Source organism: Chlamydotis macqueenii, chromosome 13, assembly GCF_036417535.1.
Source record: "Chlamydotis macqueenii isolate bChlMac1 chromosome 13, bChlMac1.mat, whole genome shotgun sequence".
Classification (NCBI taxonomy): Eukaryota; Metazoa; Chordata; class Aves; order Otidiformes; family Otididae; genus Chlamydotis; species Chlamydotis macqueenii.
The window spans coordinates 1,711,657-1,725,014 of NC_141568.1; the positions used below are offsets into that span (position 1 = coordinate 1,711,657).

The window sequence follows — 13,358 nt, forward strand, 5'->3', positions numbered from 1 at the left end:
GCGGATGTTGGCTCGTAGGGAGGAAAAGCCAAGAAGGCAGAGGGGGGAAGCGGCTGTTCTCCCATGGCGCTGGGTGCTGGCGCAGGGTGGGTGCTGGGGAGGGGGCTCCGGCAGGTCCCGTGGGGGACCCGGCGCTGGGAGGGGTCTCTGCTGATGTACCCCGCATCCCTTACCCGGTTTTCTGCTTCTGAGCCGCTGTTGTTCACAGGCAACGTGGAAAACCCTGGCCAGGATCCAGCTGGCGTGGCTGCGCAGCGGCCGGCTTTGCCGTGGAAGTGGGGGTCTCGGTTCTGCTTGTGTGATTTAGGGGCAGCTGTGGGGTGCTGCGAGCCCCTCGGGGAGGAGAGGCACCCCGTAAATGTGTGTTATTATGTCTCCTAACGGTGGTCAGCGGGTTGCTGGTGAGCTGGCCGGGGGGCACGGGGCTGCTGGCGAGACTTGCGTGAGTGCACGGGGGTCCCCGGCTGGGACCAGCCCTGGCCAGCTTCGTGACAGCCAGCGCGGGGCAAAACCAGGCTGGTGGCTCTGAGGAGAACCCCCCCTGCCCGGGCGCCGCTGGCCTTAGTGCCATTGCCCGGTTTGGGGTTTATTTTTGGATTTCCTGAAGCTTGTTTTCTGCCATCCCTCCCAGCGCGCTCAGGCTCCCCAGGGACAACCCCACCTTGACAAGCGGCTTTCCTTCGGAAGATGCTGACCAACGTTTCCAGAAAGCATCCGAGGGATTTCCTGTTTATTTTGCTAAATTCTCATTCATATTTTTTCCTGTGCTGTTTTATTCAATCTCACGTGGGCAAAACCACCTTGAAATGGAGCCTATGGTTCAAAAATAGACAAAGAGGCAGGAACGCGGCAGCCCAGAGGCCGTGGGGGTGCGCGGCTGGATTAGGCACCCCCTCGGAGCCGTGACCGTCCTGGCATCCGCGGGGCAGGATCCAGGCCGGCGTCCCTGGGGACCCAGCGATGCCTCGGCGTTCCCACGCCGTGGGGACCTCGCAGGGAGATCCCGCCAGCGCTGGCATGCGGAGGGGGATGTTTTCCCTTTCCCTGGCTGCTCTCTGCCTCCAAAACAGCCCGAATCCCCCGGCTGCCCACACTGCTTGTCCCTGCTCCAGCCGTCAAGGCCACCACGGGGCACAAGCGTCCCCGTGCACGTGGCTGGGCAGCTGCAAAAATGGCAAATTGGGATGTTTTAGCCTGAACCTCTCCCCGCCCTCCCAGAGCATCCGGCTCAGCAGCTGGGGCATCGGCCTTGTTTCGGGGGGCCCTTCGGCAACGCGTCGGCAGATCGGTCAGGGGTGCAATGTGGTGGGCAGCATTTGCGGCAGATGTGGGGCTCAGCAGGGTCGGTGGCCATCGTGCCGCTCCTCCAGCACCGGTGGGTCAGGGGGACCCCCCAGCCGGACCCTCCGCAGGAGGACACCCCACTGCCTGGCCCGTATCCGCGCCGGCCAGCCGCGTCGCTGCCAGCCGCTGTTGCCTCACAGGCTCCGCCGTCGAGTCCCGGGGCCGAACCCGAGATGCTTTTACAGGCAAAAGCCGAAATGCACAAAATGTTCGACTTGTAAAATATGTAGCGTGAGAAAATAGTCTTTTCTGCTCTCCTCCTCGCCGCCGCCGCTCCCCTGCCCCATCTGCTCGCTTGGAAAGCTTCCCGCAGCCGGGGCGGTGAGGGGCTGACGGCGCCCGGGGTCCCTCAGCGATCGCCACCGGCCCGGCGCGAGGACGGCGTCCACCCCGTGCCGCTGTGCCCGCGTGGAGGCGATGCCCCGCCATGGCAGGAGGGCTCCCAGGGGCAGCACGGATGCCTCGGGGATGCGCTTGGTCCACGAGGACGCTGCTCGCGCGAAGCCTCCTCCGTCCTCCCGCCCTTCCCGTTGCGCGTCGGCATCCTGAGATTTCTCTCCCCACGGGACGCAGTTTGAGAGCAAACGTGGCGCCGGCGCTGGGAAAGCCAAGCGGGCCGTGCCGCCGTCGCCGCTGGGGATGACGCGAGGCGGCGTTGGCGCGTCCCGCAGGGCCCTGGGGTTTCCAAAACGGGGCGGCCGCGGTGCCTCTCAGGAGGGTGCTGGGAAATTCCCCCGCGAGGTGCCCCGGCAGCGAGCCGCCGTGCCGGAGCTGGCCACCAGCCGCCGGTTTCGCCAGCCGCCGATAATCCATCACGATCTGGGCACATTTCGGATCCTTGCCAAGAGCAAGGTGGGAAGGGGGGGTGTAAGCATGCTTTCCCTATTCCCCTGCCATCCTTTTTGCTGCCTGTGTGTAATTAACAGAGTAATTAAAAACAGGATGAGTTAATTGGTATTCATTTATGTGGCAGATGTTTTTAATTGAGATACGAAACAATTTACCTGTTTACATAAACAATAGCAAATGAAGGCTTGTAAAACAGAGAGGGCGCTTTTTTTTTTTCTTTTTTGCCTTTTTTTTTGTTGTTGTTTTGAGGAAAATCCAACCGGTCTCCATCCTCCCTGGCCACGCCAGCTCGGGGATGTGTCTGAGCACGGGGAAACTCGCTTCACTGCTGGCATCGTGTGGGCGGTGAGCATCCCAGCCTCGGGGCGGGCAACATGGGACCTGTGGGCGAGGCGAGGCGAGGATGGTGAGGAGGAAGGCTAAGTCTCCCACTGGGTCCCGCTCAGTGGAGCGGCCAAACCAAACCACAGGAGCAATGCCCAAATTGGTGGGCCAGGAGGAGCAGGGCAGAGCAAGACGTGTGCCCAAACTTCATTTACGTCTTGTGCAGAGGGTTTAATTAACTGGCTTTCCTTTTCAAACGGCTTCATTGGCGCTGACGAGCGCTGGGGTTTGGGTGGCTCCCTGCCAGCCTGGGCCCCCAAAGTGTGTGCAGGGGACGCGCTGGCGATGGGGTCGCCGCTGGGGGTGGCCCGCGTCCCTCCAGCGTCCGCCCTCCTGCTTTCTCCCTCTCCGCCCACGATCCGGGACGAGCCACCCCCGGGGCGCCGGGGCTCACCCACCTGCTGTCACCTATCCCCATCGTCACCGCGTCCCTGGGGATGGGCGCAGGGGTGGGGGGAGATGAGGGTGCCTCGTGCTCCTGCCACCTCTGCCGGGCTCGGGCACGTGCACTCGGCCACCGTCCCCGCGCGCTTCCCCGGCGTGCTGCAGCTGGGCTGGCCGGGTCCCTCGCCATCTTTTCGGGGAGTTGTTCTTGGCGGCCGCGGCAGCGGAGGAGCAGGAACGCTCCTCGCCTTTGTTTCGGAGGCGGCCTGGCTTCGGGGAGACGTCGCCTCCAGCATCTGGATTTCATTTGTGGCCATTTGGAGAGCATGAGGGATGCTGGTCTTTTAATTCCCTTTTAACCCCTTCCTCGCCCGGGGACGTCTCGTCCGGCCTGGGAGGGGAGGATGGTGGGAAGCCGGAGCTTTCCGGCACCTCCCTGCGCTCTCCGTCCCCAGGGAGGCGGAGGGGAGAAGAGAGCGGCCACCCTGGGTGCTCTGCGGCCATCGGGCTCACCCCGGGGCTGGCACATCCCTGTCCCCGTCCCTTGGTACTGGGCTGGTGGCTGCTGGGCACTGGGGCTTCCCGTTGGCGCGTGTGGCTGTACGGTGACGTGTGTTGGTGCCCGCCGGCGTGCGCAGCCGCACGATGCCCTGTTCGGGTGACCGCGGGGTGTGCCGTGCCATGCGTTGGTGTCTGCGGGCGCCCAGCGCTGCCGACTGCGGAGCACGCAGCCACACAGACCCCCGGCCCCAGCGCCGGTGGGAACTGGCTGACGGGGCTGTCCCACAGCTTCCACCCGGGAACAGCGACGCGCAAGCCGGGGCGAGCGATTTGGGAGTCGCTGGTGCCCGGCGGGGGTCACAAACCCCAACCCCTCCGGTGCCGCCGGGTGCCGCGGACAAGCTGGGCATTATCAGCTGGTAGCGACCGCGCTGGCGCGTCACCCCAGCGGGTCGGTGTGCGGGGGGCTAAACCCTCCGCTGTGACAAATGGGGGGCTTGGGGTCGCACGAGGGGGCGTGCGGGAGTCCTGGGGTGTGCAGGGGTCCAGCATCCGCTGGCCCCGGGAGGCAGGGTGGGGGACGCCCGCTCCCGCCGGCCAAGGAGAAAATACTAATCCTTTTATTTTTATATTATTACTTATTCATCTGGGCTGCACAGGCCTAATGGAAACCAGATGGAGGAAAACAGACACAGCCTGGAGCGGCTGGGACAAATTACCCCAAAGAAAGCAAAAAAAAAAAAAAAAGGAGAGAAATAGAAAAAAAAAAAAATTCCAGCAGAGCTGGAGTCATGTTGGGGAATTATTCTTTGAAGGCGCTGCCGGGAGGCGGCCCCGTGCCTCCCAAAACCCCCTTCGCCCGCCATCGCGCTCGTCCCATCCTGCAAAGGGCCCGGGTTGGCGCCACGGCCGCGGCCGGATCCCGCGGGCATCCGGGGCTCTGTTGACTTCGGGCATTTCTGGGCTCTGGCACTGAGAAATCCCATGGGATTTGGGGTTGTCCCTTGTTGCCGCGCCAGCACGGCAGTGTTTGGGTTGCAAACACCTCGGGGAAAAATTATGATTTAGAGGGAAAAAAAAGGCAAAGACAAGAAAAAACACCGCCAGGCCCTGTTTCCCCGGGTGTTTGCTCAGCTTCGTGGAAACTTTCTTCCCGATGGGAAGCTACGGAAAAGCCGTGTCGGTGCCAGAATGAGCGTATCCGCGTTTTCCCCTTGGTGTGGGCACGTGTACGGAGTCGGGACAGGGATGGAGATGGGGATGCAGGCAGGGATGATGTCGTGGAGGCACACAGGAACAGGGATGCAGCTGGGGACAGTGCCAGGGATGCTGCCAGGGATGGGGACAGAGGCAGGAATGCTGCCTGGGATGCAGGCGGGAACAGGGATGCGGGCAGGGATGGTGCCAGGGATGCAGGCAGGGATGGGGATGCAGGCAGGGAAGGTTCCAGGGATGCAGGTAGGGATGGTGGCAGGGATGCAGGTAGGGATGGGGATGCAGGCAGGGATGGTGCTGGGGATGCAGATGGTGCCAGGGATGCAGGCAGGGATGGGGATGCAGGCAGGGATGGTGCCAGGGATGCAGACGGTGCCAGGGATGCAGGCAGGGATGGTGGCAGGGATGCAGGCAGGGATGGGGATACAGGCAGAGATGGTGCCAGGGATGCAGGCAGGGATGGTGCCAGGGATGCAGACGGTGCCAGGGATGCAGGCAGGGATGGTGCCAGGGATGCAGGCAGGGATGGGGATACAGGCAGGGATGGTGCCAGGGATGCAGACGGTGCCAGGGATGCAGGCAGGGATGGTGGCAGGGATGCAGGTAGGGATGGGGATGCAGGCAGGGATGGTGCCAGGGATGCAGGCAGGGATGGGGATGCAGGCAGAGATGGTCCCAGGGATGCAGGCAGAAGAGGGATGCAAGTAGGGATGGTGCCAGGGACGCCGGCAGGGATGGGGACGCAGGCAGGGGTGAACACCTCGCAGTCTGCAGCCTCCTCCCTCCCTGGAAATGCCAGCAGAGCCAAACCCGCCGGCACAGCCTCTCCGCGCTGGGACCCACGCGGGCAGAGGGTGCAAGCGCACTTACCCGGCCAAGCTGCCACGCTGTCCCCAAGCCGCTGTGGCTTGTCCCCGCGCCCAACGGCTGCTGCCTGGAGAGCTGGGACCTCGGGCTGAGCATGTGGGCGGTTGCAGCGTCGCGGAGGCGAAGGGCACATCGCAACGCCTCGCTGCGCCATGCTGGATGCGCAATGCCGGCCAGCGCCCCGTGGTGCAAACCCTGGGCTCAGAGCAGGGTGAGATGAGCGAGGGGGTGGCAGCGGTGCCCACGCAGAGCCCTGCGTCACGGAGCTCCCTTGGGCGATCAAGGTGCTGCGGCGGCGCGGACGCGGCTGTCCGGTCTGGGTCTCGCTCCGTGCACGCTCGCAGAACCATCAGTTGTCGTCAGGGCTGGATCCTGCTCTGCTGATGGACGGAGGAAGCCTGGAGAAGCCTTGCCCAGAGATGGGCATGTCCATGGAAAGGAAAATAAAAGGTGTCTTTCAAAAAGTACCATTTATTTTGGCAGGCCTGGTAAAGAAACCATTGTTTTATGGGGAGGGATGCTGTTTTGGGGTTTCTGCTGCGGCAGAGTGGGAGAAAATGGGCAAAGAGAGGGAAACCGGACCACAGACATCCAGGATCTGCAGGATTACGGTGTACCCTGCTCAAACCCCCGGAGCGGGGATGCTCCCATGGTGCCGTCTGGGTGGATGCCGTGGGACCGCGGCGGTGATTTCCTGCGAATTTGGCCCTCGTCACCAGCTCTTCCAGCTCCCCAGGCCCTCACCCGTGGCGTCGGCTGCGGCACGAGCCCCGGTAGCGTCATGCTCAGGATGAGGCCCCAGTTTTATTTAGCCCGGACAATGTGCTCTTGCAGGGTTCAATTAATCTCACGACAGTTGCAGCGGATTAAGCATGCATATTAAATTAGTGTTGATCAGCCCTGCCCGGCGGGGACCGTGCCGGGGCGCAGCGGGGACCCCGGAGCTGGGGGGCAGCCGCAGTGGCCACTTCCTTCTTTGGCTGGGGCCGGCGGCGGCGGCGGCACGGGCTCGGGTGCGCTGACGGACCATCGCAGCTGCCCGCACTTGTGATCACCTGTCACCGTCTGGTGCGGCAGCCGCGGGGCCGAAACCTTGCGCCGGGGCCACGGCGCTGGAGGGGACGGTGCTGGCACACTGCCCCCCGGGGATGCCGCTGCTGGGTGTTATTTGGGGTTGCAGGCGCGGGGCAGTGGGAGGGAGGTAGCGATGCCCGGGGGGAGCCCCGTGCTCCCTGGCTTGCAGGATTGGGGGCTTTGCCGGGACGCACACGCCGTTCGTGTGCAGAGCCCGATGCCTGGGCCAGCCCGAGGTCCCCGAGCATCCCCCGTCTCGACCCGATGCCCGTTAGGAGGGGAAGCGCGGCGCTGGCCAGCGCACCCCGCTCACCGCCCCGTGCCCTCTCCCTCGCAGATAACGCGGAGACGCGGGCCGCCACCATGCCCGACTCGCCGGCCGACGTGAAGACGCAGCCCAGGTCCACGCCGCCCAGCATGCCGCCGCCGCCGGCCGTCACGCAGGGAGCCACGCGCCACCCCTCCTTCACGCCAAACGCCAGTGAGTACCTTCGCCGCCGGGTCACGCGCCGCACCTGGGACCAGCCGCGTCCCTCAGACCCCTGCGCGGCGCTGGCCGTGCCGTGAGGCGGCATTGCCCGTTCTTGTGCTGGAGAAGGGCGTCGGGCTGCGTGACGTGGCCCATGGTGGGGACCACCACGGCGCTGCCCATCGCCAGCAGTGCCCTGCGAGGGGCTTGGGGACAGGGACGTCGTGGTCTCCTGCTGCACGGTCACCAAACAGTGGCACGGCACATGGCCCTGGGTGCTCTCGCCTGCAGGGAGCTGGCTGGAGGACGCTGCGGGCTGGGGGTCAGAGCCGGCTCTGTCACGGGACCCAGGCACGTGGGGACACGTGGCACCCGGCGGTGGCAGGGCGGTGGCACGGCCAGCCGCGGCGGCAGGGATGTCCTCGCCACGTGCAGGCTACAACGCGGTGGCGTCAGGGGACTCGGCGGGGACACGCGGGCCGAGTCTGCAGTAGCATCCTCAAAGTCGGGGAGCCCTGACGCTCTGCGCCGGCCGTGCGTGGGCTCGTAGCACCCATGGGGCTCGCACTGGGGGGGTCCCAGTGCCGGCGTCACCGTCCCGGCACGCAGGGCAGGATCGGGGTGGGCAGGGGCCGAGGCTGGGCCCCTGGCAGGAGCAGCGGCGGCCGTGCCAAGCGTCTGCGCTGGCTCCGCCAAGATGTGTCCCAGGCACGCGCAGGCTGCTTCTCGCTTAGAAACCTCGGTGGGGATAAAACCACCCCAAAACTACCCCCGAGCCACAGCTCCCCACCCAACGCCGCACCTCTGCCACGGCCCTGCTGCCTTCCCGGCCAGATCCTCCCTCATCCGCAATTGCCTCGCGCTCGGCTGCGCTCTGAAGGGTTTTGCTTTTTAATCCCAGCCCCGCGGCAGACGTGGCACCCTGGGTTCGGCCGGGTGCAGGGTGCAGGGCCGGGGGTGCCAGCATCGTCTCGGCCACGGCTCAGCCCGGAGCATGGAGGTGTTTCAGGTTGTTCTCGGTCTTCGAAATTTTGCAAACTGTCCCCTCTGCCTTAGGGCCGTGCAAGGGTGGTCCCGAAACGCAGGGGCTGTGTTAGGCAGCCCAGCATCCCCTCGCTCCGGCCACGTCGGGATGCGGGGACCCGGCTCCATCCCGCATCTGGGCGGCTTTGCCCGCGGCACGCGTAGCCCACGCCGTCGAGGAGCGTTGCCCCAAGGACCCCTGGCCGAGAGCTGCCCCCTCTGCTCTCTCATCATAGCGTGTTTTATTTTGCTTGCAGATCGAGACGCTGGCCCTCCGACGTTTCTGCCTCGCGGCCGTTTTCATGGTTGCTTGAAATGGTCGATGGTCTGTCTTTGTAAGTAAAATGAAACATCCGCTCTCATGAGAGACCCGAGCCGCAGCCCCCTGGGAAGGCGCAGGGGTCCCACGGCACAGGGGTCCCGCGGCGGACGCGGTGCCGCGGCAGGGGGCTCGGGCAGGGCCCGTTCCCCCGTGCCAGCCGCTCTCCCTGCCCCGGATGGGTCACGGGGATGCGAGTCCCGGCCCCGTCCCGTCCCAGGGACATGTGCGACGTCTAACTTAGTAACGCACCTGTCCAGGGAATAAAAGCAGTTGCGGCCGCCGGGTTATTTTCGGCACCTCTTTAGCGGGCGGCTGCCGCGGGCCGGCCATAGAGCCGAGCGGGAGCCCGCCAAAGCGGGCAGGGCGGCGCGGGCACCGCAAGGTTAGTGCGATCCCAGGAGCCGGCTGCCCCGCGCGCCGCGGGGAGAGGCGCGGTGCATGGCGGGGTGCCGCGGGAGCCGCGTGCGGTTGGGAGCCGGGGCGATGCGTGCTGTCGGCTGTGCCAGCTGCGGGAGGGTCCCTTGTGCTGGCGTGGTCAGCGCGGAGGGCTGGCGCAGGAGCGAGGGGCTCGCCGCACGGTGGGCTGGCACCCTGAGTTGTCCCTTGTTGGGTCCCCAAGTGTGGGGTCCTGTGGGCATCCCTCCCTGTAGCCCCTCCAACAGCGCCCAGGACCGGTCCAGGATGCGGCCCCGGGGATGCAGCAGCATCCCAAAGCTTCCTGGGGGGCTCCGGCCCTGCAGTACCCGGCGGGATGCTCCGGTCCCCCCCGTCCCAGCCTTGTCCCCGCGGTGCCAGGGCACGGCCGCCCGCTCTGACCTGCCGTCACCGCTCTCCCCGCAGTGATGAACGGGAGCAGCCACTCGCCGACCGCCATCAATGGGGCCCCGTCCACCCCCAACGGGTTCAGCAACGGGCCGGCCACCTCCTCCAGCGCCTCCCTCTCCACCCACCAGCTCCCGCCGGCCTGCGGCGCCCGCCAGCTCTCCAAGCTCAAGCGCTTCCTCACCACGCTGCAGCAGTTCGGCAACGACATCTCCCCCGAGATCGGGGAGCGGGTGCGCACCCTCGTCCTGGGGCTCGTGGTACGTCCACCGGGCGCGGGGTCGGCCCCGGGGCTGGCGGGGCGATGCCTCGGCCGGGGGGGTCCTGCGCTTTCCTTTCGGGATGGAGATGCCGCTAAAAGGAAAAGAGGGTCCTGTTGGTACCGGGTTGACCTAAATCCTGGGAAAATAGGGGCTGTTTTTCCAGCATCCCTAGGGATCTGCGCAGCACCCAGGGTGGGCACGGCGCAGGGCTGGGACCTCGCTGCCGGCATCGCCCGCAAATCCTTGAGCGTGGTTTTTTCTCAAACGCGGTTTTCCCTTGTGCGTGGTTTCCCTTGAGCATGACAGAGCCAGCACGGAGCAGAAATGGGGGGGAAATGGGGGAAAAACACCAAATGGGGGCGGGGATGGGGGTGGGTGGGGGCTGCGGCCGGTGGCGCTGAGCCCGGCCTGTCCCCGCAGAACTCCACGCTCACCATCGAGGAGTTTCACGCCAAGCTCCAGGAAGCCACCAACTTCCCGCTGCGACCCTTCGTCATCCCCTTCCTCAAGGTGGGTGCCCCCGGCCGGGCGCCACGGGGCATGGGGCTCAGCGTTGCCGGGAAAGGGGGGTTCAGGGGGTGGCTTTGGGGTGGGGCTGCCCACGGACCCCCGGTCACACCAGTGCCCCCCCCCACGCCCAGCGCCGCCTTGCACGTGTGGAGTCACACGAGGCCGGGACTGTTTGCAATAAAGCGAGGGGTTCGGCCCAGCTGGTAACCGTTTGCAATTCATTTTTAAAATCCCCTTTTTTTTTTAGTTTTTATTTTTTATTTGCCTTTTAATTTCACGCTGACTCGGCACTGTCACCCTGCTCCGGAGGGATTTGCCGACCGCTGGCACGCCTGGCAGCACCAGCACTGCCGGCAGATGTTCAAGCCCGGCGTCGCCTGTCCCTCATTAGCGAAGGAATAAGGAAAAAAATGCCAAAAAAAAAAGCCCCTTTTTCCACCTCTGCCTCCCCGGCCCCCCCAGAGCGGAGATCCGCGCGCGCTTTGCTCCTGGCAGGGGAAGGGGTTTGCAGGGGAGCGCGGGGTCCGCGGGAGCAGGGGGACGATGCGTCCCCAGCCGTGTGGTTCCGGGGGTCCCGACGGGTGCTGGTGGCCCCGCGGCTCGGGGCGAGCTGGGAGCCATCCCCGCTGTCCCTCTGCCAAGCGCGCGGCGGCTGCGCCGGCCGCCCTGGCACCCCGCTCCCAGCTGTTCCCACCGCCGGCTCCAGATGTTTCTCATTATTCCTAACTGGAACCAGCCGGGCTCGGCGTGCTTCCCAGATTCAGGGCCTTGCTTGTTTTTACGGGGTCGTTCCCCCCTCAGCCGGGGAAGGCGGGGGTCCGGCCATGCTCGCCGCGGCGCGCATCCCGCTAACGCGTCCGACAGATGGGAATTTGGCTGCGGATCAGCTGCCTGAAGGAAAAAAAACAGAGCCGGCAGCCGGGCAGAGCCTCCGCCGCTGAATTCTTGCTGCTCCTCGGGGCTGCGGCAGCGGAGTGGGGGTCAGGGTGGGTGGGGGAGTGCACAGCCCATCCTGGTGCCCCGTGGGTGCCAGATGGGCTGGAGGGGTCCCCGGGCTGGGGGCTCAGGGTGAGGAGGGGGTGGCAGAGATGCCCGACCTGGCCCCGGGGGATGATGCCCTGCCAGGATGCGGGAGGGCTGGGTGGAAGCTGCGCCCGCGGCCGAACCCTGCGGGGTCCCACATGTGTCCCCCCACCCCGACGCAGTGAGGGGGGTCCCAAGGCGAGCAGGACCCCAAAGGGAAGGCTGCCCCAAATCTGCTCACACTGTGCCGGGACAGAGGGTCCGCGCTCGGGCGGTGCGGGGGTCCCTGCGCAGCGGGGTGCCAGGCTTGGGGTGGGGGGTCTGCGGGGCCGCGGACTGGAGTGTCGCTCCCCTCGCAGGCCAACCTGCCGCTGCTGCAGCGGGAGCTGCTGCACTGCGCCCGCATGGCCAAGCAGACCCCGGCCCAGTACCTGGCCCAGCACGAGCAGCTGCTGCTGGACGCCAACGCCTCCTCTCCCGTCGACTCCTCCGAGCTGCTCCTGGAGGTGGGCGAGAGCGGCAAGAGGAGGACGCCAGACAGGTACGAGCCACGGCAAGGGGTCGCACGTTGGGTATTTTTTTCGGGGACGCATCCCCGGGGCGGCGGGAGCGGGTTCCCGGCGGGGACCGACCTCCTCTCCCCCACCCCAGGACCAAAGAGAACGGTTTGGACCGCGACCCCCTGCACCCCGAGCACCTCAGCAAGCGGCCGTGCACCATGAGCCCGGCGCAGCGCTACAGCCCCAGCAACGGGCTCAGCCACCCGCCCAACGGTTTGGGGCACCCCCCCGCCGCCCCCCACCTGCCCCAGCACTACCGACTGGAGGACATGGCCATGGCGCACCACTACCGCGACGCCTACCGCCACGCCGACCCCCGCGAGCTCCGCGAGCGCCAGCGGCCTGCCGGTGGGTGCCGGCACCCCCGCCTCTCGCCGGGGCGGGCAGGGTGCTGGGGAACCCCCCCCCCCGTTCGAGGGACTGGGGTGCTGCTGGGGGAGCTGACCCCCGCGCTTGCCTTGCAGCGGCGCACGGCGCGCGGCAGGAGGAGGTGATCGACCACCGGCTCACCGACCGCGAGTGGGCGGAGGAGTGGAAACACCTCAACAACGTACGTAGCGGACCCCCGGCCGTCCCGTGGGGCTGGCGTGAGTGCTTTGACCCCCCCACGCTGCTTTGCCCTCCGTGTGTCCCCCCACCCAGGGCTTTTCTCCAGCGTGCCGGCCCTGGCACAGCCCACCGTAGCCCAAATCCCCCCAACTCCTTGCAGCAGAGCCCCCTCCCCACTTTGACATTGGCCCCCCCCCCCCACCCCATCGCAGCTGCTGAACTGCATCATGGACATGGTGGAGAAGACGCGGCGGTCGCTGACGGTGCTGCGGCGGTGCCAGGAAGCCGACCGCGAGGAGCTCAACCACTGGATCCGGCGCTACAGCGACGCCGAGGACATGAAGAAAGGCAGCCCCCCCTCCGCTCGCCCCCACAACAGCTCCTCCGCCTCCGAGGCACCCCAGTTAGGTATTGACCCCCGGGCCGCACCCCTCTCCGGGGTGCCCGTGCCGGTTCCCCCGGGGGTCCGGCGCTGCCGGCGGGTGGGTTGGAAGGGGACGGCGTCTCCTTAACGGTGTCGCCCCTTCTCCTTCGCAGACGCGCACCGGGAGTTCGTGCCGCGGCCGCTCTCCGGGTACATGCCGGAGGAGATCTGGAGGAAGGCTGGTGAGTGCGGGGCGGGCACCGGCGCCCATCGGTGTGCCGAGCTGGCGGGGTCTCTGCCTCGTCCCCTCCCCGCGGGGCTGGAGGGGGTCTGGGCGGGTTTTTGGCACAGGGTGGATGCTCACAGCCCTCCCGTGGCGAGGGGCCGCGCGGTGCCAAGGCTGGGGTGCCGGCACGCCCCGTCCCACGCTCGGCTGCCTTCCTTCCAGAAGAAGCCGTGAACGAGGTGAAGCGTCAGGCCATGTCCGAGCTGCAGAAGGCCGTGTCGGACGCCGAGCGGAAAGCCCACGAGCTGATCACAACGGAGCGAGCCAAGATGGAGCGAGCCCTGGCCGAGGCCAAGCGCCAGGCTTCGGAGGACGCCCTGACCGTCATCAATCAGCAGGAGGACTCGAGCGAGGTGGGGGCCGGCGGGGGCGAGCCGGCGGGGGGACGGGGTCGGGGGCAGCGTGGTCATTTGGGACCCGCTCCTTTTGCAATCAAGTGTCCGTGCATGCGAGTGTGGGTACCGGGGGGCTGCGGCCACACCACAGGGTGGGAAGAAGCGGGGATTTCTTGCACCTGGGGATGGGGTGCACGGTCCAGGATGGGGGCAG

The 13,358-nt window shown here is 66.5% G+C and overlaps 1 protein-coding gene across 6 annotated transcripts in view; it reads left to right on the forward strand.

The window, feature by feature from the left end:
* The window catches only part of CBFA2T3 (CBFA2/RUNX1 partner transcriptional co-repressor 3), a 28,513-nt gene that overhangs the window by 10,592 nt on the left and 4,563 nt on the right, over window positions 1-13,358 (forward strand). For 4 of the 6 annotated variants that reach the window (XM_086757837.1, XM_086757835.1, XM_086757839.1 and 1 more), the window contains 10 exons: window positions 6,956-7,099; window positions 8,368-8,445; window positions 9,273-9,514; window positions 9,938-10,027; window positions 11,410-11,591; window positions 11,702-11,958; window positions 12,075-12,160; window positions 12,372-12,567; window positions 12,697-12,765; window positions 12,972-13,162. In XM_086757837.1, the coding sequence (XP_086613963.1) occupies window positions 6,956-7,099; window positions 8,368-8,445; window positions 9,273-9,514; window positions 9,938-10,027; window positions 11,410-11,591; window positions 11,702-11,958; window positions 12,075-12,160; window positions 12,372-12,567; window positions 12,697-12,765; window positions 12,972-13,162 (1,535 nt within the window). The remainder of the gene's footprint in view (window positions 1-6,955; window positions 7,100-8,367; window positions 8,446-9,272; window positions 9,515-9,937; window positions 10,028-11,409; window positions 11,592-11,701; window positions 11,959-12,074; window positions 12,161-12,371; window positions 12,568-12,696; window positions 12,766-12,971; window positions 13,163-13,358) is intronic. The other 2 variants (XM_086757836.1, XM_086757838.1) reach the window with 2 other exon arrangements.